The sequence below is a fragment of the Cucurbita moschata genome, unplaced genomic scaffold, assembly GCF_002738365.1.
Source record: "Cucurbita moschata cultivar Rifu unplaced genomic scaffold, Cmos_1.0 Cmo_Scf00054, whole genome shotgun sequence".
Taxonomy (NCBI): Eukaryota; Viridiplantae; Streptophyta; class Magnoliopsida; order Cucurbitales; family Cucurbitaceae; genus Cucurbita; species Cucurbita moschata.
In genome coordinates this window covers 1,950,910-1,974,594 of record NW_019268570.1, presented here as the reverse complement: position 1 = coordinate 1,974,594, position 23,685 = coordinate 1,950,910, and the positions used below count along the sequence as shown (strand labels likewise).

General features: G+C 38.8%; 3 protein-coding genes across 3 annotated transcripts; 2 read left to right on the top strand and 1 right to left on the bottom strand.

Moving 5' to 3' along the window:
- Nucleotides 1-812: 812 nt before the first annotated feature.
- LOC111436421 (SRSF protein kinase 2-like) lies at nucleotides 813-3,795 on the top strand. Its single transcript, XM_023074189.1, has 4 exons — nucleotides 813-1,126; nucleotides 2,428-2,568; nucleotides 3,285-3,332; nucleotides 3,436-3,795. Exons 1-4 carry the CDS (start codon nucleotides 1,094-1,096, stop codon nucleotides 3,793-3,795), a joined length of 582 nt encoding a protein of 193 aa, XP_022929957.1. The 5' UTR covers nucleotides 813-1,093.
- Nucleotides 3,796-8,628: 4,833 nt separating this feature from the next.
- LOC111436420 (lysosomal Pro-X carboxypeptidase-like) lies at nucleotides 8,629-12,403 on the bottom strand. The gene is made up of 9 exons (XM_023074188.1): nucleotides 12,044-12,403; nucleotides 11,777-11,963; nucleotides 10,743-10,876; nucleotides 10,551-10,663; nucleotides 10,234-10,477; nucleotides 9,963-10,115; nucleotides 9,039-9,118; nucleotides 8,900-8,949; nucleotides 8,629-8,827 (listed from the first exon to the last, which is right to left on the bottom strand). The coding sequence occupies exons 1-9, from the start codon at nucleotides 12,401-12,403 to the stop codon at nucleotides 8,688-8,690; spliced, it is 1,461 nt and encodes a 486-aa protein (XP_022929956.1). The 3' UTR covers nucleotides 8,629-8,687.
- A 3,561-nt stretch (nucleotides 12,404-15,964) lies between these two features.
- LOC111436419 (SRSF protein kinase 2-like) lies at nucleotides 15,965-18,854 on the top strand. Its single transcript, XM_023074187.1, has 4 exons — nucleotides 15,965-16,255; nucleotides 17,487-17,627; nucleotides 18,344-18,391; nucleotides 18,495-18,854. The coding sequence occupies exons 1-4, from the start codon at nucleotides 16,223-16,225 to the stop codon at nucleotides 18,852-18,854; spliced, it is 582 nt and encodes a 193-aa protein (XP_022929955.1). The 5' UTR covers nucleotides 15,965-16,222.
- The last annotated feature ends 4,831 nt before the right edge of the window (nucleotides 18,855-23,685 follow it).

The window sequence follows — 23,685 nt, the reverse complement described above, 5'->3', positions numbered from 1 at the left end:
TGACCAGATTATCCAACAACCAACACTGGACTTCGCCTAATAGACAATTGCAATAATTCTAAATTTGAATTATAGAATCACAATTCATCAATCGTTTACCATTGATACTTGCACGTTTTCCTATCTCTTTTATTTACTTTAATCCAACTGATTTCATCCAAACAGAAAAGACAACAAACAAGGGAACAATGATGAGACATACAGCTCCAAACTGCTGATGGAAATCACGTCTTGACAAACTATCATGACTCAATTCATGTTCCCAAAGTTGCCGAGGGGGCATTGCAGGTGGCAGAGGCAAAGCAAGTGGATGGCTCGCAGCAGAACCCGTTTGACCTGCAGTCTGCCTGTCGTGCTCTTGCTCTTGTTTTACAGACGTGTAAGGGGACATCGTCTCGTCTAGATCCCCATTACTGGTACTGTGACCTCGCCTGTCTATGTAAGATCGAATTAACTGGTCAAGACTTTCTCAGAAACCACTACTAAGAAGAGTAGAGACACTTCTCCTGCGTAATAAAGAAAAATAGTCCACATGTAAATTCACCATTTAGTCTGAATTCCGCCAGGCATGTTGTTATATAAATTTTTTGATACGTATTTAAAAGTTCTCTCATTTCCACATTATGCACATTATTTTCTTCACGAAAATAAAAGGTCTCCAACCTTCGGCTGGATGTAGCCTCCCGACTAGGAGAGCCCTCTAACCAATTAGGCACATCCTCCACAATGATAACATTTTCATGTGAAGCTCCAGGGGCATTTTACAGATGAATATCTCCTCTGTGTGTCGTACTCGAGAATTCTCCAGACCAATTAGTAGTGTGATGCTTTCCAACCGAGTTTCGTTTATATCTTCTTCAATGCTATTTTTCCATTCATCCCGTTGAAAACCATATGCTTGCCAATCATTTGGCTCAACTCCCATACCTAGATCTTCATTCAGTTCCTCGTGAGAAGTAGATTCCAGCGGATCTACATTTTCAAGATCATTGTCTTGAAAACTTCTAGAATTATCTGATAATACTCCAATATCATCATATTCCTCGCGGGTATCAATTTGTTGAATGGAAGATTCGACATCTGGTATGCTAGTATGATCCTCGGCATCAATCTGAGGAACTTCAAGGTATAAATTTTTTGCAGCAATTTCTTGTAAAATTCTTCTCATACGTTGTCCTGAATCTTCTCTCATCTCCATTGAGTTGATATCAGCTGTTTGGCTGGCTACACAATTTTCTTCAACCTATTCTTGTGTATTTTCTAGCGCATCAATAGATGCTTCCCTACCTTGAGCACTAATTCTTTCTTAATTAGATCTGACTTGAGTTAGACCAATGCTATAAGAGCTTGCGTTATGACTTTCCACGTTAATTGGCCCAGAACGTCCAGGAAGATCATCTAGGACCTCAAAACTCCTTGTACGATTTAGGTCAGTTAGAGAATAACCATCATCACTATTGTATGTGGTGTCAGAATGCCCGCTACTTGCTTGATCTTGAACAGAATTATCCTATCGGGAGAAGAATCCTTCCCTAATTCAAAGAAAGTCAAAATATCATTAGTATTATCAAAAGGGATAGGCCAGCATTACAAAGTGGACAAGCAGGTCAAGTTGCCAATGAGCTTGAGTGAAAAACAACCGGCAAAAATTCAAGGTTGACACTGAAGGAAATAATACACGACTCTCATTCTAAATCAAGTGAATTAGGGAGTTTTTCTTCCTCGAAATTTTTGTAGTACCCGAAGTCGTGACCTTTTACACTTTCACAAACTTCAAAGTAGCATACTATTATTCAACTTCACAACATTTGAAAGATCCCAATCCTTTTACACTTTCACAAACTTCAAAGTAGCTTACTATTATTCAACTTCACAACATTTGAAAGATCCCAATCAAAGAAGGTTAATCTTCCAAGCAGGTAGCAAGTTTTGGACCTATGACTTCTTGGTTAAAGTTAACGACCCTTAGCCGCAATGCCCAGTGATCAGATTTGTGTTTTCTTGACTATAACTGGTAATAAATTCAAGTTCAACGAGGAAAACGAACAATGTCCATCAGTGTTAACATTAATGTAGAAAAAGACGTTAGTACGAAGGTTTGTTAAGCTCTATGTTTAGTTTAACCAAATTAAGACACAGTAATCAGTGATCAGATAACTTTTGGATTGAGGATATACAATCGCATATGAAATTGATCACTATTTCTCATACCTCGGTAATTCAGAAAAATTTAGTTTCCTAATAATGTAATTAGCATTAAGGATGTTGCTAGACATTAGACATTTCATGTTACATGCCAATGATGATTGGAGTGGCATTGATGAGACACTCGTAGCAATTTACATGGCAGTAATTTGACACTAGTTGTCCATTCTCGAAGTTTCTCTTATCTACAAGCAATGTACTAATGATATTCAAACACGGCAGTATAGGAGTACCGAGGTTATTCTTGGATCAAAATATTCTAATCCAGCAGATATGTGGTCATTTGCTTGCATTTGTTTTAAGTTGGCCACTGGCGATGTTCTCTTTGATCCACAGAGTGGTGACAACTATGAAAGGGATGAGGTATGTTCAGAGACTTTTTTTTTTTTTTTTTGTTCTTCTTTTATCAGTATGATTATTTTTTTCTTTCTTATACTCATTAATTCTTAACGTGTAACATTTGTTAATCGAGTCTCACCTCCCCTTGGGAAGCATTGTTTCTACTCATAGTAAAGTCCCACATTTTCAATCGTTTGAAAACCATGCGTAAAAGTTTTTTTTTTTATTTGTTATTGTTGTTTGTTTGAGTTATCAATGAGTTATAATTTTATTCTTTAACACGTTTCTTCCGTTGTAGCTGTAACAGCGGCATAATGTAGAAGTTTATCTGATACTGAAATATTTGGTCGGTTGTTTTATTTTGGTTAACTGGTGGAGGAGGCTCAATTTAATTTCAACAATGTCATACACTAAATATGTCAGGTGAATAATTTGAAAAGACTGTCCGTTGGAAAATATAAAGAATTTTGCTTTTAACTTGATGCCTTTCTTTCCGTTTTTTTAATACAATGTGGCTATTATCTCAGCTAATCATATTCCCCTTAGCTTGTAGGATAGTGGTAGTATACATATGGTACTTATTTCTTATTTTTTTTAAAACAACTATATGTATATCATGTCGACATCACTGGTATACGTGTTCGAGGAACAGCAAAACAAGACTTTGCCATGAGTATTAGCTTATTACGTGGACCTTCTCTTCTGGAAGTTGTAATTTCTACTCTTTATTTTATTTTCAGGATCATTTCGCATTGATGATGGAGCTTCTTGGAGTGATGTCTCGCAAGGTAATGTTTACATACTTACAAATACCATGTCGTCTTTATTTTATATATTTAAAAAAAATTTCACTTATTTATAGTTTGCTCTTTCTTAAAATATCGGGCACAGATTGCATTAGGTGGCTGCTATTCAAGGGACTACTTCAACAGATATGGCGAGTTGAGGCATATTCGTCAATTGCGCTTTTGGCCTCTTAATAAGGTGTTTACTGAGAAGTATGATTTCAGCAAGCAAGATGCTAATGACTTGGCTGACTTTCTTGTTCCTTTATTGAATTTTGTACCTGAAAAGAGACTAAGAGCAGCACAATGTCTCAGCCATCCGTGGTTGAGTTATGTCTCAAGAATTCTTGAATCTTCTGTATCAACCCATCAAAATCAGCCCAAAGATCAGGAGCTTCAACTAAAAGAAGCAAGAAGGACGAGAGAGAGAAGCTATGGAGATTGTAATGGGAAACATAACTATTGATGGAACTTCGAAATCGAAGTCATCGAAATAGACATGACCAGAAATGGCAACGTACGCGATTTCAGGCTATGTTTCGTGCAGTATAATCGTGGTCTATAGCTCGGGTTTCCATCGGAGTTGGAAACATATTCATGAACCACATGGATTCAGTGTTGTCCTACATGCTATCCGAAGCAATCATCATCTTTTGCTTTGGTGAGAGTCGACCAGCATTCGTAGGCCCATCTCAAGCAACTTCGAACGGTGGATTGTTTTGACAGTGTGCGCGTTCGAGTATGATTTGCATATCTTCACAAACTAACAATATTTCTTGGTGTCTTGTAGCACAACTTTCTAGATCATAATTTCTTTGTGAAACCTTGAGCAGATCTAAAATATATTTTTGGTGCTAGATTCTTGCCATTTTGTTTATTGTAATGTTGGCCACTACCGGGTTTTCTATTTAAAAATGAACTTTTTTTATATATTAAAACTTTTCAGATAGAAAATAATCGGGCGGCCCAAAAGGGGATGGAGGATACCCGGCTCAATCAACGAAATGAGCATATGGTCGAGGACTGGGAAGCAGGGAAAATTTCAGGCCATACGAATACGACGCTTCCCTAAAGACAATCTTGTGGGGAAGCCGAGGTTGAAGACGACTGCAAGTCCATAACCTAATCGTATTCTTGACCCTTGAAACCTGTCATGGAGCTGGCCTCGGATTCCGACCTTGTAGAAGTGGAATTGGAGCCAGACCTTGACCATGTAGAAGTTGGTAATGGACTTGTCCATTGTCACAATCGCACTTTTGCAGTAGCGAGATAGCGACTGTGCGACACTTGTTCTAACCCAGTGAACAAATCAGTGATGTGAATTTCAGATTTCGTGGACGATATCGACGTATGCTCGAACCTCAGGTTATGTTTGAGAGAAATACTTTAGAAAATTTGTGCGAGGTAATACGCTAATTTATTTGATAGTTTTTGAAGTTGTGGATGTATTAGACACAAAAGTAAGAATTAAAAAACTTACCAACTGCAATAATTATTAAATATTAGATCTATTTTGTTGATACTTTTAACCCTTTTTTTCTAAGACATAACAGAAATACTAATTTTTCATTTATCATCATATTGAACTTATAAACACATGAAAATGTTGGCACATTGATGAAAATTTGAAAAGCGCCGGATTCTTATTCTTGTTGACTTGACGGAACTTAACAAACTACCATTTTTTCAAAAAGTTATTTTTGTTGGTAGAGAGAGGCGTCTTGATGATTTGAAGTGAAGAAGAATGGACTATTTGGGGGACCGACCATATTCTTTGACATAATGGTTTATGGATCCTTGTAGGATGGCTATTGTGTAAGCCACTTGTAATGATAATGAGAAGTGGGGTTGAATGAGAACAGGCTAAGAAATCCATAAAAAGACTTAAGCATCTGCTCTTGAGTGGAGCACTTCAATAATGGTTTCGGTGCATGCTGTTGAAACCACTTTGTGAGGGTGTCATAAAGTTCTAAACCCCTTCCTTCGGCCCCTTTTTCTCTTCATACAACGTCCAAGAATATGAGAAAAGCACCAAAATGTCCACATTTCTTTTTGTTGGGAATAAACTTAAATGGAAAAAAGAAAATAAGGGTAGTTTTTTGTTTTGTTAAATTTAGTAAGGCTTTTTGAATTTTAGCGTAAGAAGGAAAGGAAAAGGAAAAGCAAAAGGCCAAAGAAAATATGGGGACAAGAATAAGTCCATTCGTTTTCATTGTAAAAAGAGGAGGCAGAGAGCAAGAGCAGGAGACAGAAAGCAAAGCGTATAGTGTAATAGAAAATAGTTTTTTCAGAATTTCTCTCTTTTGTCCCCTTGTCTCTCCCCTCTCAACACCTCCTTCACAGCTTCGTGAGAGTTATTTAAACAAGTTGGTTTCAAAGTGAGCGTTTATTTTTTACAAGTTGGTATCGGAGCGAATTGTTATTTCAACAAATTGGTATCAGAGCGAGTTTTATTTCAACAAATTGGTATCAGAGCCGATGGCGAACATGATGGAACAAAAGAAGCACGGGACACTTTAGAAAAGGTGTTCAAAGGAACCGACCGAGTCAAGACGGTGCGTCTCCAGACACTCTGCGTGGCGAGTTGGAGAGCATGAAGATGAAGGAGTGAGAAAATGTATTTGACTACATCACGCGCGTACAGACCGTGACAAATCAACTAAATCGAAACGGAGAAATGTTATCTGAGACGCGGGTTGTGGAGAAGATGTTGAAGTCGTTAACAGGCAACTTCGAGAATGTTGTATGAGACATAGAAGAGTCGAAGGACCTAGCGACGTTCACGGTCGATGAGCTCGCCGGAGGAGGAGACACACGATCAAGCGCTTCAACTAAGGCATCAATAAAGGATGAAAAGATACTCTTCTCTCAAAATACTCAAGGTAGAGGTCGTGGAAGTCGCGGGAATGGTCGAGGTAGTCAAGGCAACAGTTACGAAGAAAACTATAAAGAGAAGAGACTATCGAGCCAAGCAAATAGGCGTGGAAGAGGACACAATCAAGGACGCGGTCAAGAATACAATTCCCACATCCAGTGTTACAAATGTCAGAAATATGGCCACTATGCAAATAACTGTAACTTCGACAGATGTTACAATTGTGGCAGAATGGGTCATTATGCAAGAGATTGTCGAGCCGATGAAAAGGTGGAAGAAACGATCAACCTAGCCTTGGATGACGCAACAAACGGAGGCATTCTCTTGATGGCCCAAAATGAAGAGCTGAAAACCAAAGAACACGGCGGTGCAAAAGACGACGGCGATAATCGTGAGGCGATGGAAACTAATAGAAATGAGATGATGCACAGCTGATACCGGAGACGAGAAAATCGAATAAAGATGAACAACCGAATAATAGAGAACCCGAGCTCGAAGAGAGAGAGCTCCACTAGCTGGAAAAGAAATTCGAGGAAGAAAGAAGAAAGAGGATGAGAATGGAAGAAGAAAAGAGGACAGAAATGCAGATTGAACATGAGAAATAGATGGTTCAAATGCAAGCTGCAATCCCTTCAAAATCCCTTGAAAATCCCAAAACAATGACGAAGAAGAAGCCCATGCGATTCGCGAACGAGCCAATGAAACTGCCAGATCTCGAGGAGGAGAATAGAGATTAAGAGCAACAACCCAAAACTGCCGTGGATAAATCTGTGGAGAAGTCTCAATTGCAGACGTTGAAATCACTGAACGAAAGAAAAGAAAGTTTGAGAAAATGAGATAGAAAGGTTAGAGAAGGAAGTGGCTGAGCTGAGTGAGAGTTCCTTCTATCTCAAACAGGAGAGGAAAAGAATGGGAATGTAATCTCTGATCTTATGAAGAAAGTTGAAGAAGGTGTGGAGAAAGAGAATGACATGTTAATGGTGATTGAGGCTCTAGTGGACGAGCTAGTGAGGGAGGAGAAAGATATAGAGATGCTGACTCTACAGAGAGACTCACTCGACGTGAACCTGAATCAAATCCAACAGGAGGCAGTGAATTTACGATACACGATTGAGATACTCACTCGTGATAAAGTCGAAATGGAGGAAGAAAAAAATGCTAGCTGTAAATGTCGCTGTGGACTTGAGAAGAGAATTGAGTAAACTGAACGAAGCCATGATGTCCGAGTCAAGCGTGGCTAAGAACGGGAGAAATGAAGAGTTGGTGTCTCAGATAGGCTATTCTCGAGAAGATCCAAATGAAGTCTCATCAGAGAAGGACAAGCTTAGTCTGCTGCTCGAGGACAAGGAGAGAAAATTGAAGAAACCACAACTGAGCTCAAGAAAACAAAAACGACGCAGGTGGAATCGTTGAATAGAGCATTTAAGTTTATGGGGAAGTTTTGTTGGTTATAAACTTAAATGGAAAAAAGAAGAGAAGGGTAGTTTTTTATTTTGTTAAACTTAGTAAGGCTTTTGAAATCTGAGTCGTGAGAAGGAAAAGGCCAAACAAAAAATACAGGGACAACAATCACTTGAGGAGAGAATGGGTTATGGGATCGCTCATTTTAAATCTCAGAAACCCTATAAATTGATTCGTTTTCATTGTAAGAAGCAAGAGGCAGAGAGCAAGAGACAGAAAGCAAAGTGTACTGTGTAATAGAAAAGAGTTTTTTTCATAATTTCCTTTGTCCCCTTGTCTCTCCCCTCTCGACACCTCCTTCACAGCTTCGTGAGAGTTATTTAATCAAGTTGGTTTTAGAGCGAGCGTCTATTTTTTACAAGTTTGTATCGGAGCGGATTGTTATTTCAACAAATTGGTATCAGAGCGAATTTTATTTCAACACTCTTTAGGGGCCATTATTGAACGATTCAACTGTTCGTGAACTTTCAAGTTTGTATCTAGGAGAACGTTCAAGTTCATATATTTTAAGTGTTAAGTGATGGACTGTGAAATCTCATATCGGTTGGAGAGGGAAATGAAGCATTCTTTATAAGGGTGTGGAAACCTCTCCCTAGTAGACGCGTTTTAAAACAGTGAGGCTGATGGTGAGATACGTAACGGGCCAAAGCGAATAATATCTTCTAGCAGTGGGCTTGAGCTGTTACAAATGGTATCAGAGCCAGACATTGGGCGGTGTACCAACAAGAATGCTGGACTCCCAAGGGAGTGGATTGTGAGATCCCACCTTAATTGGAAAGGGAAACAAAGCATATCTAGAGTGTGAAAACTTCTTCCTAGCATACGAGTTTTAAAATCGTGAAGCTAACGACGATACGTAACGAGCCAAAGCTGACAATATCTATTAGCAGTATGCTTGAGCTATTCAATGGACGTTTTCAACACTAACATCAAAACAGGTTCATATATTCATCTTCAGTGGCTTACATGTCAGTATGATTTTCGTATCCTGTTTATAGTGTTTCATCATCATTATTTGTTGTTTATATATTGTTTGGACTGCCAAGATCAGCATAGTACTTACTCATCCATCCTTTAATGATGTTAACCTCTGTCTCTCTTTGTTCCACCAACCACTGTGGATCCGTTTCATTTGCTCGTAAAATGTCCAAACAATGAGATCCTGGAAAGTTCAAAACATGTCAGCTCAAAAGAACAAAGCTTTGAAGTTAGAATTTAGGAGTCTGAATCAAACCATTAGGCGTATGGAGTGCAAGGAGTCTGTCAGATAAGTTATGCAACACTCTGCATTCACAAAAAGAGAGAGAGAGAGTTGAAGTAAAGTTGATTGTTCTTTATGTGCAATAAATGTTGTAGCTTTGGTTTTCGTTTACCCGCAGCTGCTATAAGGGTCCCTTAGTCCATTGGAGAAAATGACGTTGCTGCCAAATCTCTTAAGGATGAGTTTTATGTCCTGAAATTTGAAGGGAGACAAAGAAATTGTGAGATTCTACGTCGGTTAGGGAGGAGAACGAACTATTATTTATGAGCGTGCGGAAACCTCTCCCTAGTAGACGCGTTTTAGAAACCTTAAAGGGAAGCTTGAAAGGGAAAGCTCAAAGAGGATAATATATGTTAGCGGTGGGGTTGGACTGTTACAAATGGTATCAGAGCCAGACACTGGGTGATGTGCCAGCGAGGAGGCTGATCCCTGAAGGGGGTGGACACGAGGCGGTGTGCCAACAAGGACGCTGGGTCCCGAGGGGGGTGGATTGTAAGATCCTATATCAGTTGATGAGGAGAAAAAAAAAACATTGTTTATAAGGGCGTGGAAACCTCTCTAATATAAAAAACCTTGAGGGGAAACACAAAGAGGATGATATCATTTAGTGGTGGGCCCCGAAGGGGGTGGATACGAGGCGGTGTGCCAGTAAGGACGCTGGGCCTCGAGGGAGTGGATTGTGAGATCCACTAACAGAATGGTCGGATGCACCCCGAAGGGGGGTGGATACGAGGCGGTGTGCTAGCAAGGACGCTGGGCCTCGAGGGTGGAGTGGATTGTGGAGTCCCACATCGATTGAAGAAAGGAACGAGTGCCAACGAGGACGCTGGCCCCGGGGGAGGGGGTGGATTGTGAGATTCCACATTGGTTGGGGAGGAGAACAAAACATTCTTTACGGGGGTGAAGTTTTAAAAACTTTGAGGGGAAGCCTGGAAAAGAAAGTCAGAGAAAGACAATATCTACTGTAGATTTGGGCGGTTACAGTAATTTCAATAAAGAAAATAAAGAAAAAGAGAGAGGTGGTTGAAGTGCATACATGGCCTCCATAATAGGTGGTGACCCAGTGAGGCCTTGGAGACACACCGTATAACTCATTGCAGTAATCTATGAAGCTTCCAAGCTCAAAATTGTATGCTGGAAACATAGTATCATTGCCTGTGCTTAATGGCATCACCATTTCACTGCATCTCTGAGTTACACACACAACACAAAAGCTTCTTATAACGTCAAAAAATAAAAAATAAATTAATGAAGCTTTTTGAAGTTCAATGCATCCCACGTCGGTATTCGTGTAATAAAAAGATTACCTGCCACCTCCATCCCACATCGGTTTCAGTTTCATCTCTGGCCTGATTCATGTAGCAGGAAAGATTTCCTTTATAAGCAAACACGCCTGCAGCAATTCGTTCAACAATTCCACTTCCTGATGAAGCTCCATCAATGGCATCACAGATTATAGTGACTGGATACCTTGGTGGGTGGTCGTATTGGGCTGCGACGGTATACATAGACCACAAGAAGTCTTCCAGCTGAGCGGAGTTCTTCAGAGGACTAAAACAAGAACAACTCATTTGAAGCACAAACTTCATTAAATTTGGATATGAGAAGCCATGAATTCTAATACCTGCAACTTTTGAACTCTTTGCTAAGAATGGAAAGGCCATCAGGCTTGGAAGCAATTGTTTCAATCTTGGACCAGGAATCCCGAATGGTTTCATAGCAACTCTCACTAACGTCCTGCAAATTCATTCACATTTTTGTGTATTTAAAAAGTTCAAAGGGTTCAAAAGGATGCATTATTGTTGAGGGATCTTACTCTAAAATCCTTAGTGGCAATGGAATAGTATGCATCATGTGGCGTGATATTGTCGAAGTAAAGGATTGGAGCTGAAGAAGCAAGAGCTCCAAGGGCGACATGAGGATATTTCAGACGAAACCATGCAGCCAACACTGTTTCCAACAAAACAAAAAAAACATGTTCTGTTATATAGAGTTTGAAGATTTTTGTAACCGCTAGCAGATATTGTTCGCTTCGCACGTTACGTATCGTGGTTAGCCTCACGGTATTAAAACGCGTTTGCTAGAGAGAGGCTTCCACACCCTTACAAGAAGTGTTTCGTTCCCCTCTCCAACTGATGTGGGATCTCACAATCCACCGCTCTTGGTGGCTCAGCGTCCTCGCTAACACACTGCCTAGTGTATGGCTCTGATACCGTTTGGAACAGCTCAAGGCCACCACTAGCAGATATTGTCCGTTTTGGCCCGTTACGTATCGTCGTTAGCCTCACGGTTTTAAAACGCGTCTGCTAGGAAGAGGCATCCACACCCTTACAAGAAATGTTTCGTTCCCCTTTCCAACCGATGTGGGATCTCACAATCCACCCGCTTGGAGGCCCAGCGTCCTTGCTGGCACACTACCCGGTGTCTAGCTCTGATACCATTGACAACAGCTCGAGGCCATCGCTAGCACATATTGTCTGCTTTGGCCCGTTACATATCGTCGTTAGCCTCACGGTTTTAAAACGCGTGTGCTAGGGAGAGGCTTCCACGCCCTTATAAGAAAAGTTTCGTTCCCCTCTCCACCCGATGTGGGATCTCACAATCCACCCCTCTTAGAGGCCCAGTGTCCTCGCTAGCACGCTACTCAATGTCTAGCTCTGATACCATTTGGAACAACTCAAGGCCATCGCTAGTAGATATTGTCCGTTTTGGCCCGTTACGCATCGTCATCAGCCTTACAGTTTTAAAACACATCGACTAGCGATTCGTTTCCACACCCTTGTAAGAAATGCTTCATTCCCCTTTCCAACCGACGTGAAATCTCACAATTTTAAACGAGAACTCACTTACTTCCACCATATGATCCACCAAGAACAATCACAGGAGAATCTTTAGCATGCAACTCCTTTTTAACATGTATAAGAACATCCGCATAATCTGCTATTGCTTGAGCAGAGTTGAAATAGCCTAAAGTGCTTGCATTCTTCAATGCTACCTCCCTTGATCCAAAGGGTATCGATTTCCCATAATAACGATGCTAACAACAAAACAAAATAAAATCATATAAACCCTCCAAAGCATTAAATATGAACCACACAAGAACATGAAAGCTCTTACCTCAATATAAACAAGAAGAGCCCCAAACTGAGCAGCATTATCAGTCGAGAATCCTACAACGTTCAAATCATTATCCAGTGGACCTTCAGCTCCCAAGTAGGCAAGAATGGGAGCGCTGGAATTTGCGCCGCCCCAATACTTAAAGTTGATTATATATCTATGAGCGAACGTCATGTAGCTTTCAGGCCTATAATTGAAGTGATCTAACGTTTGGTTGTAATAAAATGTCTTGAAATCATCCGAAAGAGGCGAGGACAGAGCTTCAGAATCTCTGTCGGTTGGACTAAGCCTTGGGATTCTGTACTGTGTTGCAGAAACACAGGCTGAAAGGATGAGAAGTAAGCAGGGAAGAAGCATCATGGCGGAGTGCTTGGTTTGGCTTGATCTTCACAAACAAACAGCTCCTTTATATAACAAAAAGTTGTCCGGTTCACCGGTTCGAGTCTCGAACCAGTGGTTAGTAAGCTAGGCCAAGGCGCCTAATGAAAGGTAGTTGAATGGTTGAGTTGAGTTGATGGTCGGGAAGGCGAGTAAGTTATAGAGGTTTCTGCCAAATAAAGACACTCTTCAACGGCTTCATTCCTAAATATGCAATGAAGCTGTTGTCCTTATCAAAAATTTGCTTTTCTAATGCTAAAATCACTTCAAAATTCCTAGTTTTAGAATAGTGTCTTCGTGAAGAAAACTTCTAATCTTAATATCTTGATGTGTCGGTTAGGGATGTTCGTTAGTTGAGTTGGGTCCGGTTGGCTGAGATACTTTTTAGATCTTGGGCAACTAAATATACGTATATATAACTCGATCAGAAATAAAAATGTATATCATAAAATTTATAATAAATTCGAGTTTGTTTAGTTCAACCCAATCGACTTTCAGGAGAACCAATAAACCAATTCAATCTATAAAATTTTTATTTATTTAAAACCGCATAAATTAGGTTGGATTGATAAGATTTTTCTAATTATCAAGTTTTGTCGGTTGTGAAGATCGGAAGCTAAAGCTTAGAAAGTGGATGGAAAATTCAGCAGTAAACCGACGATTGGTCCAAGTTTGTGCCATTGAAAAAGTCTTTTGGAAAAACATTAAGTTCATATCTTGAAATGACTTGATACTAACATGTTGATACACATATGGTTTTAAAATAGTTCATCAGATCTCTCTAATTATCAAGTTTTCTTTTAAGATAATTTTAAAATAGTTAAATTTATATTTGTTATATTTAAATCATTTTGCAACGTGCTTTTTATAAAAATTAAAAAAAAAGTGAGAAAATTATTTTTGATCAAGTTTTTAGTACACACATGGAAGGTGGATTTGAAAGTAGATATTTTATATTTAAAGATTCCAGAAATTATATTTTTTTTTCCTTGATAACAAAAAAAAATATATATATATATATATATATTTTTTGTGATGGGAATTTTTTCATTAAAAATATTTTATTTTTTTTTAAGTAAAATAAGAATTAATATTTCGAGTTTGAAAACTTAAGAATTTAGGTGCATCAAAGTTGGAACATAGCTATATTGCACGTGTCTTATTGTCGGTTAACAAGGTTGTTTGTGGCATCGACGGTGGTGGTGCTGGAAGGGATATTCAAATTGGAATTTATAATTTCAACTCAACTTTATTTTTGTCTATTTTTTAGTTTAGCAAGAATTATTATATAAAAGAGTCAATTTTTTCGGTTAATAATATTATAAAAGAGTTGAATAAATTTTACTTTAATTTTATTTCAAGAGCATGTATTTTGGAATTAAAAAAAATTGTGTGCATATCACAAAAACATTAGGTAATAGAAACAAATTATTTTGAGCCTCATAAATTAATTTGTGTTTATGTAGTCTTAAGATTAAGAAAAGTATATAGTTTATCTATAAATTAAATTGCTAATAAGAGCAAAGGATTGAAAACTTGAAAAATAAAAACAAAACTGTAAGCCAACTAGATGTAGCTCTAAAAGTTTTTGGGAGTGAAATTAGAAAAGTAAGCTTTATCATTCTGAAATTCCTTGAACAATGTTTCTAATTCCACTCATCGTATTTATTCTCGCTAGATTAATCAATAATAGAGAGTACATCTATTATTTCAATCGTCCATCATTGTATAATAAACTTTATATGCATAGAAATTTGGACAAGAAGAATTAGTAAGACACCTGGATGGATGGATGGATGGATGGATCAAGAGGATGAAGATCAACGAATCTCACTATTAGTCTCATTTTTTGTCTTTGTTGTCATCTAATTCGTCATAAAGAGTAAGCACGAATCACTTCTAGAATAGGCGCATGACATGTCGGACACTTTTCTCTTGCTTCGACCAACTCGTTAGCACATTTTGAACATGTGCACATGTGCCAAAAGGAGAAAATATAAGTTAAATGAAACTTGGAACTAGAGAAAAGCACACAAAAATGGTCTGATAATTTGCTAGAATTACCTATACAACAAAGCATCAATATGGTTATCACAACATGTACAACAAATTCCTTTCCTTACTCGGTCTCATTTGGGTTCTTCGTCTGGCAAACTGTCTTCCCTCTCTCCACCCATGCTGAATAACCATTTGAGTAAAGTATGATATATTTCGGTGGTACAGGGCAGGAACCACATTAAAAAAAAATAAAAAGTCCATGTCGAATTTTGGAAAAATATAATATCCACAACCAAGAAGCACAAAAACTACTTAAATTACTCATGAAATCACTTAGATTAAGGTATGCACCTCTGCAAATCAAGTACCATGTTGTATCTTTTTCTAGGGGGTGGGGTGGGTTCCCCAGGCAGCTTGTTAATTGATCAAATCTAAAAATAAAGAATTCAGCTACATTGAGAATGAAGGCATACCTTCTGAACCAGCTGTTCGGTTCAGTGCAGAAGAAACTTCTTGCTTAATTGAGCGCTGCAGCTCAAGTCGCATGTCCATGCATGTCTCCAACATTCTCTGTAGGTTGCTCATCCTCTGCTGTAGCCTAGACATGTCGATCCTCAAATCATTAATGATCTCCCAGTCCTGTAAAATTCAGCAACAACATCAAATTTAAAAGAATAGTAATAACAATAAAATAAAGAACGAAAAAAAGATGACCAGATTATCCAACAACCAACACTGGACTTCGCCTAATAGACAATTGCAATAATTCTAAATTTGAATTATAGAATCACAATTCATCAATTGTTTACCATTGATACTTGCACGTTTTCCTATCTCTTTTATTTACTTTAATCCAACTGATTTCATCCAAACAGAAAAGACAACAAACAAGGGAACAATGATGAGACATACAGCTCCAAACTGCGGATGGAAATCACGTCTTGACAAACTATCATGACTCAATTCATGTTCCCAAAGTTGCCGAGGGGGCATTGCAGGTGGCAGAGGCAAAGCAAGTGGATGGCTCGCAGCAGAACCCGTTTGACCTGCAGTCTGCCTGTCGTGCTCTTGCTCTTGTTTTACAGACGTGTAAGGGGACATCGTCTCGTCTAGATCCCCATTACTGGTACTGTGACCTCGCCTGTCTATGTAAGATCGAATTAACTGGTCAAGACTTTCTCAGAAACCACTACTAAGAAGAGTAGAGACACTTCTCCTGCGTAATAAAGAAAAATAGTCCACATGTAAATTCACCATTTAGTCTGAATTCCGCCAGGCATGTTGTTATATAAATTTTTTGATACGTATTTAAAAGTTCTCTCATTTCCACATTATGCACATTATTTTCTTCACGAAAATAAAAGGTCTCCAACCTTCGGCTGGATGTAGCCTCCCGACTAGGAGAGCCCTCTAACCAATTAGACACATCCTCCACAATGATAACATTTTCATGTGAAAATCCAGGGGCATTTTACAGATGAATATCTCCTCTGTGTGTCGTACTCGAGAATTCTCCAGACCAATTAGTAGTGTGATGCTTTCCAACCGAGTTTCGTTTATATCTTCTTCAATGCTATTTTTCCATTCATCCCGTTGAAAACCATATGCTTGCCAATCATTTGGCTCAACTCCCATACCTAGATCTTCATTCAGTTCCTCGTGAGAAGTAGATTCCAGCGGATCTACATTTTCAAGATCATTGTCTTGAAAACTTCTAGAATTATCTGATAATACTCCAATATCATCATATTCCTCGCGGGTATCAATTTGTTGAATGGAAGATTCGACATCTGGTATGCTAGTATGATCCTCGGCATCAATCTGAGGAACTTCAAGGTATAAATTTTTTGCAGCAATTTCTTGTAAAATTCTTCTCATACGTTGTTCTGAATCTTCTCTCATCTCCATTGAGTTGATATCAGCTGTTTGGCTGGCTACACAATTTTCTTCAAACCTATTCTTGTGTATTTTCTAGCGCATCAATAGATGCTTCCCTACCTTGAGCACTAATTCTTTCTTAATCAGATCTGACTTGAGTTAGACCAATGCTATAAGAGCTTGCGTTATGACTTTCCACGTTAATTGGCCCAGAACGTCCAGGAAGATCATCTAGGACCTCAAAACTCCTTGTACGATTTAGGTCAGTTAGACAATAACCATCATCACTATTGTATGTGGTGTCAGAATGCCCGCTACTTGCTTGATCTTGAACAGAATTATCCTATCGGGAGAAGAATCCTTCCCTAATTCAAAGAAAGTCAAAATATCATTAGTATTATCAAAAGGGATAGGCCAGCATTACAAAGTGGACAAGCAGGTCAAGTTGCCAATGAGCTTGAGTGAAAAACAACCGGCAAAAATTCAAGGTTGACACTGAAGGAAATAATACACGACTCTCATTCTAAATCAAGTGAATTAGGGAGTTTTTCTTCCTCGAAATTTTTGTAGTACCCGAAGTTGTGACCTTTTACACTTTCACAAACTTCAAAGTAGCATACTATTATTCAACTTCACAACATTTGAAAGATCCCAATCAAAGAAGGTTAATCTTCCAAGCAGGTAGCAAGTTTTGGACCTAAGACTTCTTGGTTAAAGTTAACGACCCTTAGCCGCAATGCCCAGTGATCAGATTTGTGTTTTCTTGACTATAACTGGTAATAAATTCAAATTCAACGAGGAAAACGAACAATGTCCATCAGTGTTAACATTAATGTAGAAAAAGACGTTAGTACGAAGGTTTGTTAAGCTCTATGTTTAGTTTAACCAAATTAAGACACAGTAATCAGTGATCAGATAACTTTTGGATTGAGGATATACAATCGCATATGAAATTGATCACTATTTCTCATACCTCGGTAATTCAGAAAAATTTAGTTTCCTAATAATGTAATTAGCATTAAGGATGTTGCTAGACATTAGACATTTCATGTTACATGCCAATGATGATTGGAGTGGCATTGATGAGACACTCGTAGCAATTTACATGGCAGTAATTTGACACTAGTTGTCCATTCTCGAAGTTTCTCTTATCTACAAGCAATGTACTAATGATATTCAAACACGGCAGTATAGGAGTACCGAGGTTATTCTTGGATCAAAATATTCTAATCCAGCAGATATGTGGTCATTTGCTTGCATTTGTTTTAAGTTGGCCACTGGCGATGTTCTCTTTGATCCACAGAGTGGTGACAACTATGAAAGGGATGAGGTATGTTCAGAGACTTTTTTTTTTTTTTTTTGTTCTTCTTTTATCAGTATGATTATTTTTTTCTTTCTTATACTCATTAATTCTTAACGTGTAACATTTGTTAATCGAGTCTCACCTCCCCTTGGGAAGCATTGTTTCTACTCATAGTAAAGTCCCACATTTTCAATCGTTTGAAAACCATGCGTAAAAGTTTTTTTTTTTATTTGTTATTGTTGTTTGTTTGAGTTATCAATGAGTTATAATTTTATTCTTTAACACGTTTCTTCCGTTGTAGCTGTAACAGCGGCATAATGTAGAAGTTTATCTGATACTGAAATATTTGGTCGGTTGTTTTATTTTGGTTAACTGGTGGAGGAGGCTCAATTTAATTTCAACAATGTCATACACTAAATATGTCAGGTGAATAATTTGAAAAGACTGTCCGTTGGAAAATATAAAGAATTTTGCTTTTAACTTGATGTCTTTCTTTCCGTTTTTTTAATACAATGTGGCTATTATCTCAGCTAATCATATTCCCCTTAGCTTGTAGGATAGTGGTAGTATACATATGGTACTTATTTCTTATTTTTTTTAAAACAACTATATGTATATCATGTCGACATCACAGGTATACGTGTTCGAGGAACAGCAAAACAAGACTTTGCCATGAGTATTAGCTTATTACGTGGACCTTCTCTTCTGGAAGTTGTAATTTCTACTCTTTATTTTATTTTCAGGATCATTTCGCATTGATGATGGAGCTTCTTGGAGTGATGTCTCGCAAGGTAATGTTTACATACTTACAAATACCATGTCGTCTTTATTTTATATATTTAAAAAAAATTTCACTTATTTATAGTTTGCTCTTTCTTAAAATATCCGGCACAGATTGCATTAGGTGGCTGCTATTCAAGGGACTACTTCAACAGATATGGCGAGTTGAGGCATATTCGTCAATTGCGCTTTTGGCCTCTTAATAAGGTGTTTACTGAGAAGTATGATTTCAGCAAGCAAGATGCTAATGACTTGGCTGACTTTCTTGTTCCTTTATTGAATTTTGTACCTGAAAAGAGACTAAGAGCAGCACAATGTCTCAGCCATCCGTGGTTGAGTTATGTCTCAAGAATTCTTGAATCTTCTGTATCAACCCATCAAAATCAGCCCAAAGATCAGGAGCTTCAACTAAAAGAAGCAAGAAGGACGAGAGAGAGAAGCTATGGAGATTGTAATGGGAAACATAACTATTGATGGAACTTCGAAATCGAAGTCATCGAAATAGACATGACCAGAAATGGCAACGTACGCGATTTCAGGCTATGTTTCGTGCAGTATAATCGTGGTCTATAGCTCGGGTTTCCATCGGAGTTGGAAACATATTCATGAACCACATGGATTCAGTGTTGTCCTACATGCTATCCGAAGCAATCATCATCTTTTGCTTTGGTGAGAGTCGACCAGCATTCGTAGGCCCATCTCAAGCAACTTCGAACGGTGGATTGTTTTGACAGTGTGCGCGTTCGAGTATGATTTGCATATCTTCACAAACTAACAATATTTCTTGGTGTCTTGTAGCACAACTTTCTAGATCATAATTTCTTTGTGAAACCTTGAGCAGATCTAAAATATATTTTTGGTGCTAGATTCTTGCCATTTTGTTTATTGTAATGTTGGCCACTACCGGGTTTTCTATTTAAAAATGAACTTTTTTTATATATTAAAACTTTTCAGATAGAAAATAATCGGGCGGCCCAAAAGGGGATGGAGGATACCCGGCTCAATCAACGAAATGAGCATATGGTCGAGGACTGGGAAGCAGGGAAAATTTCAGGCCATACGAATACGACGCTTCCCTAAAGACAATCTTGTGGGGAAGCCGAGGTTGAAGACGACTGCAAGTCCATAACCTAATCGTATTCTTGACCCTTGAAACCTGTCATGGAGCTGGCCTCGGATTCCGACCTTGTAGAAGTGGAATTGGAGCCAGACCTTGACCATGTAGAAGTTGGTAATGGACTTGTCCATTGTCACAATCGCACTTTTGCAGTAGCGAGATAGCGACTGTGCGACACTTGTTCTAACCCAGTGAACAAATCAGTGATGTGAATTTCAGATTTCGTGGACGATATCGACGTATGCTCGAACCTCAGGTTATGTTTGAGAGAAATACTTTAGAAAATTTGTGCGAGGTAATACGCTAATTTATTTGATAGTTTTTGAAGTTGTGGATGTATTAGACACAAAAGTAAGAATTAAAAAACTTACCAACTGCAATAATTATTAAATATTAGATCTATTTTGTTGATACTTTTAACCCTTTTTTTCTAAGACATAACAGAAATACTAATTTTTCATTTATCATCATATTGAACTTATAAACACATGAAAATGTTGGCACATTGATGAAAATTTGAAAAGCGCCGGATTCTTATTCTTGTTGACTTGACGGAACTTAACAAACTACCATTTTTTCAAAAAGTTATTTTTGTTGGTAGAGAGAGGCGTCTTGATGATTTGAAGTGAAGAAGAATGGACTATTTGGGGGACCGACCATATTCTTTGACATAATGGTTTATGGATCCTTGTAGGATGGCTATTGTGTAAGCCACTTGTAATGATAATGAGAAGTGGGGTTGAATGAGAACAGGCTAAGAAATCCATAAAAAGACTTAAGCATCTGCTCTTGAGTGGAGCACTTCAATAATGGTTTCGGTGCATGCTGTTGAAACCACTTTGTGAGGGTGTCATAAAGTTCTAAACCCCTTCCTTCGGCCCCTTTTTCTCTTCATACAACGTCCAAGAATATGAGAAAAGCACCAAAATGTCCACATTTCTTTTTGTTGGGAATAAACTTAAATGGAAAAAAGAAAATAAGGGTAGTTTTTTGTTTTGTTAAATTTAGTAAGGCTTTTTGAATTTTAGCGTAAGAAGGAAAGGAAAAGGAAAAGCAAAAGGCCAAAGAAAATATGGGGACAAGAATAAGTCCATTCGTTTTCATTGTAAAAAGAGGAGGCAGAGAGCAAGAGCAGGAGACAGAAAGCAAAGCGTATAGTGTAATAGAAAATAGTTTTTTCAGAATTTCTCTCTTTTGTCCCCTTGTCTCTCCCCTCTCAACACCTCCTTCACAGCTTCGTGAGAGTTATTTAAACAAGTTGGTTTCAAAGTGAGCGTTTATTTTTTACAAGTTGGTATCGGAGCGAATTGTTATTTCAACAAATTGGTATCAGAGCGAGTTTTATTTCAACAAATTGGTATCAGAGCCGATGGCGAACATGATGGAACAAAAGAAGCACGGGACACTTTAGAAAAGGTGTTCAAAGGAACCGACCGAGTCAAGACGGTGCGTCTCCAGACACTCTGCGTGGCGAGTTGGAGAGCATGAAGATGAAGGAGTGAGAAAATGTATTTGACTACATCACGCGCGTACAGACCGTGACAAATCAACTAAATCGAAACGGAGAAATGTTATCTGAGACGCGGGTTGTGGAGAAGATGTTGAAGTCGTTAACAGGCAACTTCGAGAATGTTGTATGAGACATAGAAGAGTCGAAGGACCTAGCGACGTTCACGGTCGATGAGCTCGCCGGAGGAGGAGACACACGATCAAGCGCTTCAACTAAGGCATCAATAAAGGATGAAAAGATACTCTTCTCTCAAAATACTCAAGGTAGAGGTCGTGGAAGTCGCGGGAATGGTCGAGGTAGTCAAGGCAACAGTTACGAAGAAAACTATAAAGAGAAGAGACTATCGAGCCAAGCAAATAGGCGTGGAAGAGGACACAATCAAGGACGCGGTCAAGAATACAATTCCCACATCCAGTGTTACAAATGTCAGAAATATGGCCACTATGCAAATAACTGTAACTTCGACAGATGTTACAATTGTGGCAGAATGGGTCATTATGCAAGAGATTGTCGAGCCGATGAAAAGGTGGAAGAAACGATCAACCTAGCCTTGGATGACGCAACAAACGGAGGCATTCTCTTGATGGCCCAAAATGAAGAGCTGAAAACCAAAGAACACGGCGGTGCAAAAGACGACGGCGATAATCGTGAGGCGATGGAAACTAATAGAAATGAGATGATGCACAGCTGATACCGGAGACGAGAAAATCGAATAAAGATGAACAACCGAATAATAGAGAACCCGAGCTCGAAGAGAGAGAGCTCCACTAGCTGGAAAAGAAATTCGAGGAAGAAAGAAGAAAGAGGATGAGAATGGAAGAAGAAAAGAGGACAGAAATGCAGATTGAACATGAGAAATAGATGGTTCAAATGCAAGCTGCAATCCCTTCAAAATCCCTTGAAAATCCCAAAACAATGACGAAGAAGAAGCCCATGCGATTCGCGAACGAGCCAATGAAACTGCCAGATCTCGAGGAGGAGAATAGAGATTAAGAGCAACAACCCAAAACTGCCGTGGATAAATCTGTGGAGAAGTCTCAATTGCAGACGTTGAAATCACTGAACGAAAGAAAAGAAAGTTTGAGAAAATGAGATAGAAAGGTTAGAGAAGGAAGTGGCTGAGCTGAGTGAGAGTTCCTTCTATCTCAAACAAGAGGAAAAGAATGGGAATGTAATCTCTGATCTTATGAAGAAAGTTGAAGAAGGTGTGGAGAAAGAGAATGACATGTTAATGGTGATTGAGGCTCTAGTGGACGAGCTAGTGAGGGAGGAGAAAGATATAGAGATGCTGACTCTACAGAGAGACTCACTCGACGTGAACCTGAATCAAATCCAACAGGAGGCAGTGAATTTACGATACACGATTGAGATACTCACTCGTGATAAAGTCGAAATGGAGGAAGAAAAAAATGCTAGCTGTAAATGTCGCTGTGGACTTGAGAGGAGAATTGAGTAAACTGAACGAAGCCATGATGTCCGAGTCAAGCGTGGCTAAGAACGGGAGAAATGAAGAGTTGGTGTCTCAGATAGGCTATTCTCGAGAAGATCCAAATGAAGTCTCATCAGAGAAGGACAAGCTTAGTCTGCTGCTCGAGGACAAGGAGAGAAAATTGAAGAAACCACAACTGAGCTCAAGAAAACAAAAACGACGCAGGTGGAATCGTTGAATAGAGCATTTAAGTTTATGGGGAAGTTTTGTTGGGAATAAACTTAAATGGAAAAAAGAAAAGAAGGGTAGTTTTTTATTTTGTTAAACTTAGTAAGGCTTTTGAAATCTGAGTCGTGAGAAGGAAAAGGCCAAACAAAAAATACAGGGACAACAATCACTTGAGGAGAGAATGGGTTATGGGATCGCTCATTTTAAATCTCAGAAATCCTATAAATTGATTCGTTTTCATTGTAAAAAGCAAGAGGCAGAGAGCAAGAGACAGAAAGCAAAGTGTACTGTGTAATAGAAAAGAGTTTTTTTCATAATTTCCTTTGTCCCCTTGTCTCTCCCCTCTCGACACCTCCTTCACAGCTTCGTGAGAGTTATTTAATCAAGTTGGTTTCAGAGCGAGCGTCTATTTTTTACAAGTTTGTATCGGAGCGGATTGTTATTTCAACAAATTGGTATCAGAGCGAATTTTATTTCAACACTCTTTAGGGGCCATTATTGAACGATTCAACTGTTCGTGAACTTTCAAGTTTGTATCTAGGAGAACGTTCAAGTTCATATATTTTAAGTGTTAAGTGATGGACTGTGAAATCTCATATCGGTTGGAGAGGGAAATGAAGCATTCTTTATAAGGGTGTGGAAACCTCTCCCTAGTAGACGCGTTTTAAAACAGTGAGGCTGATGGTGAGATACGTAACGGGCCAAAGCGAATAATATCTTCTAGCAGTGGGCTTGAGCTGTTACAAATGGTATCAGAGCCAGACATTGGGCGGTGTACCAACGAGAATGCTGGACTCCCAAGGGAGTGGATTGTGAGATCCCACCTTAATTGGAAAGGGAAACAAAGCATATCTAGAGTGTGAAAACTTCTTCCTAGCATACGAGTTTTAAAATCGTGAAGCTAACGACGATACGTAACGAGCCAAAGCTGACAATATCTATTAGCAGTATGCTTGAGCTATTCAATGGACGTTTTCAACACTAACATCAAAACAGGTTCATATATTCATCTTCAGTGGCT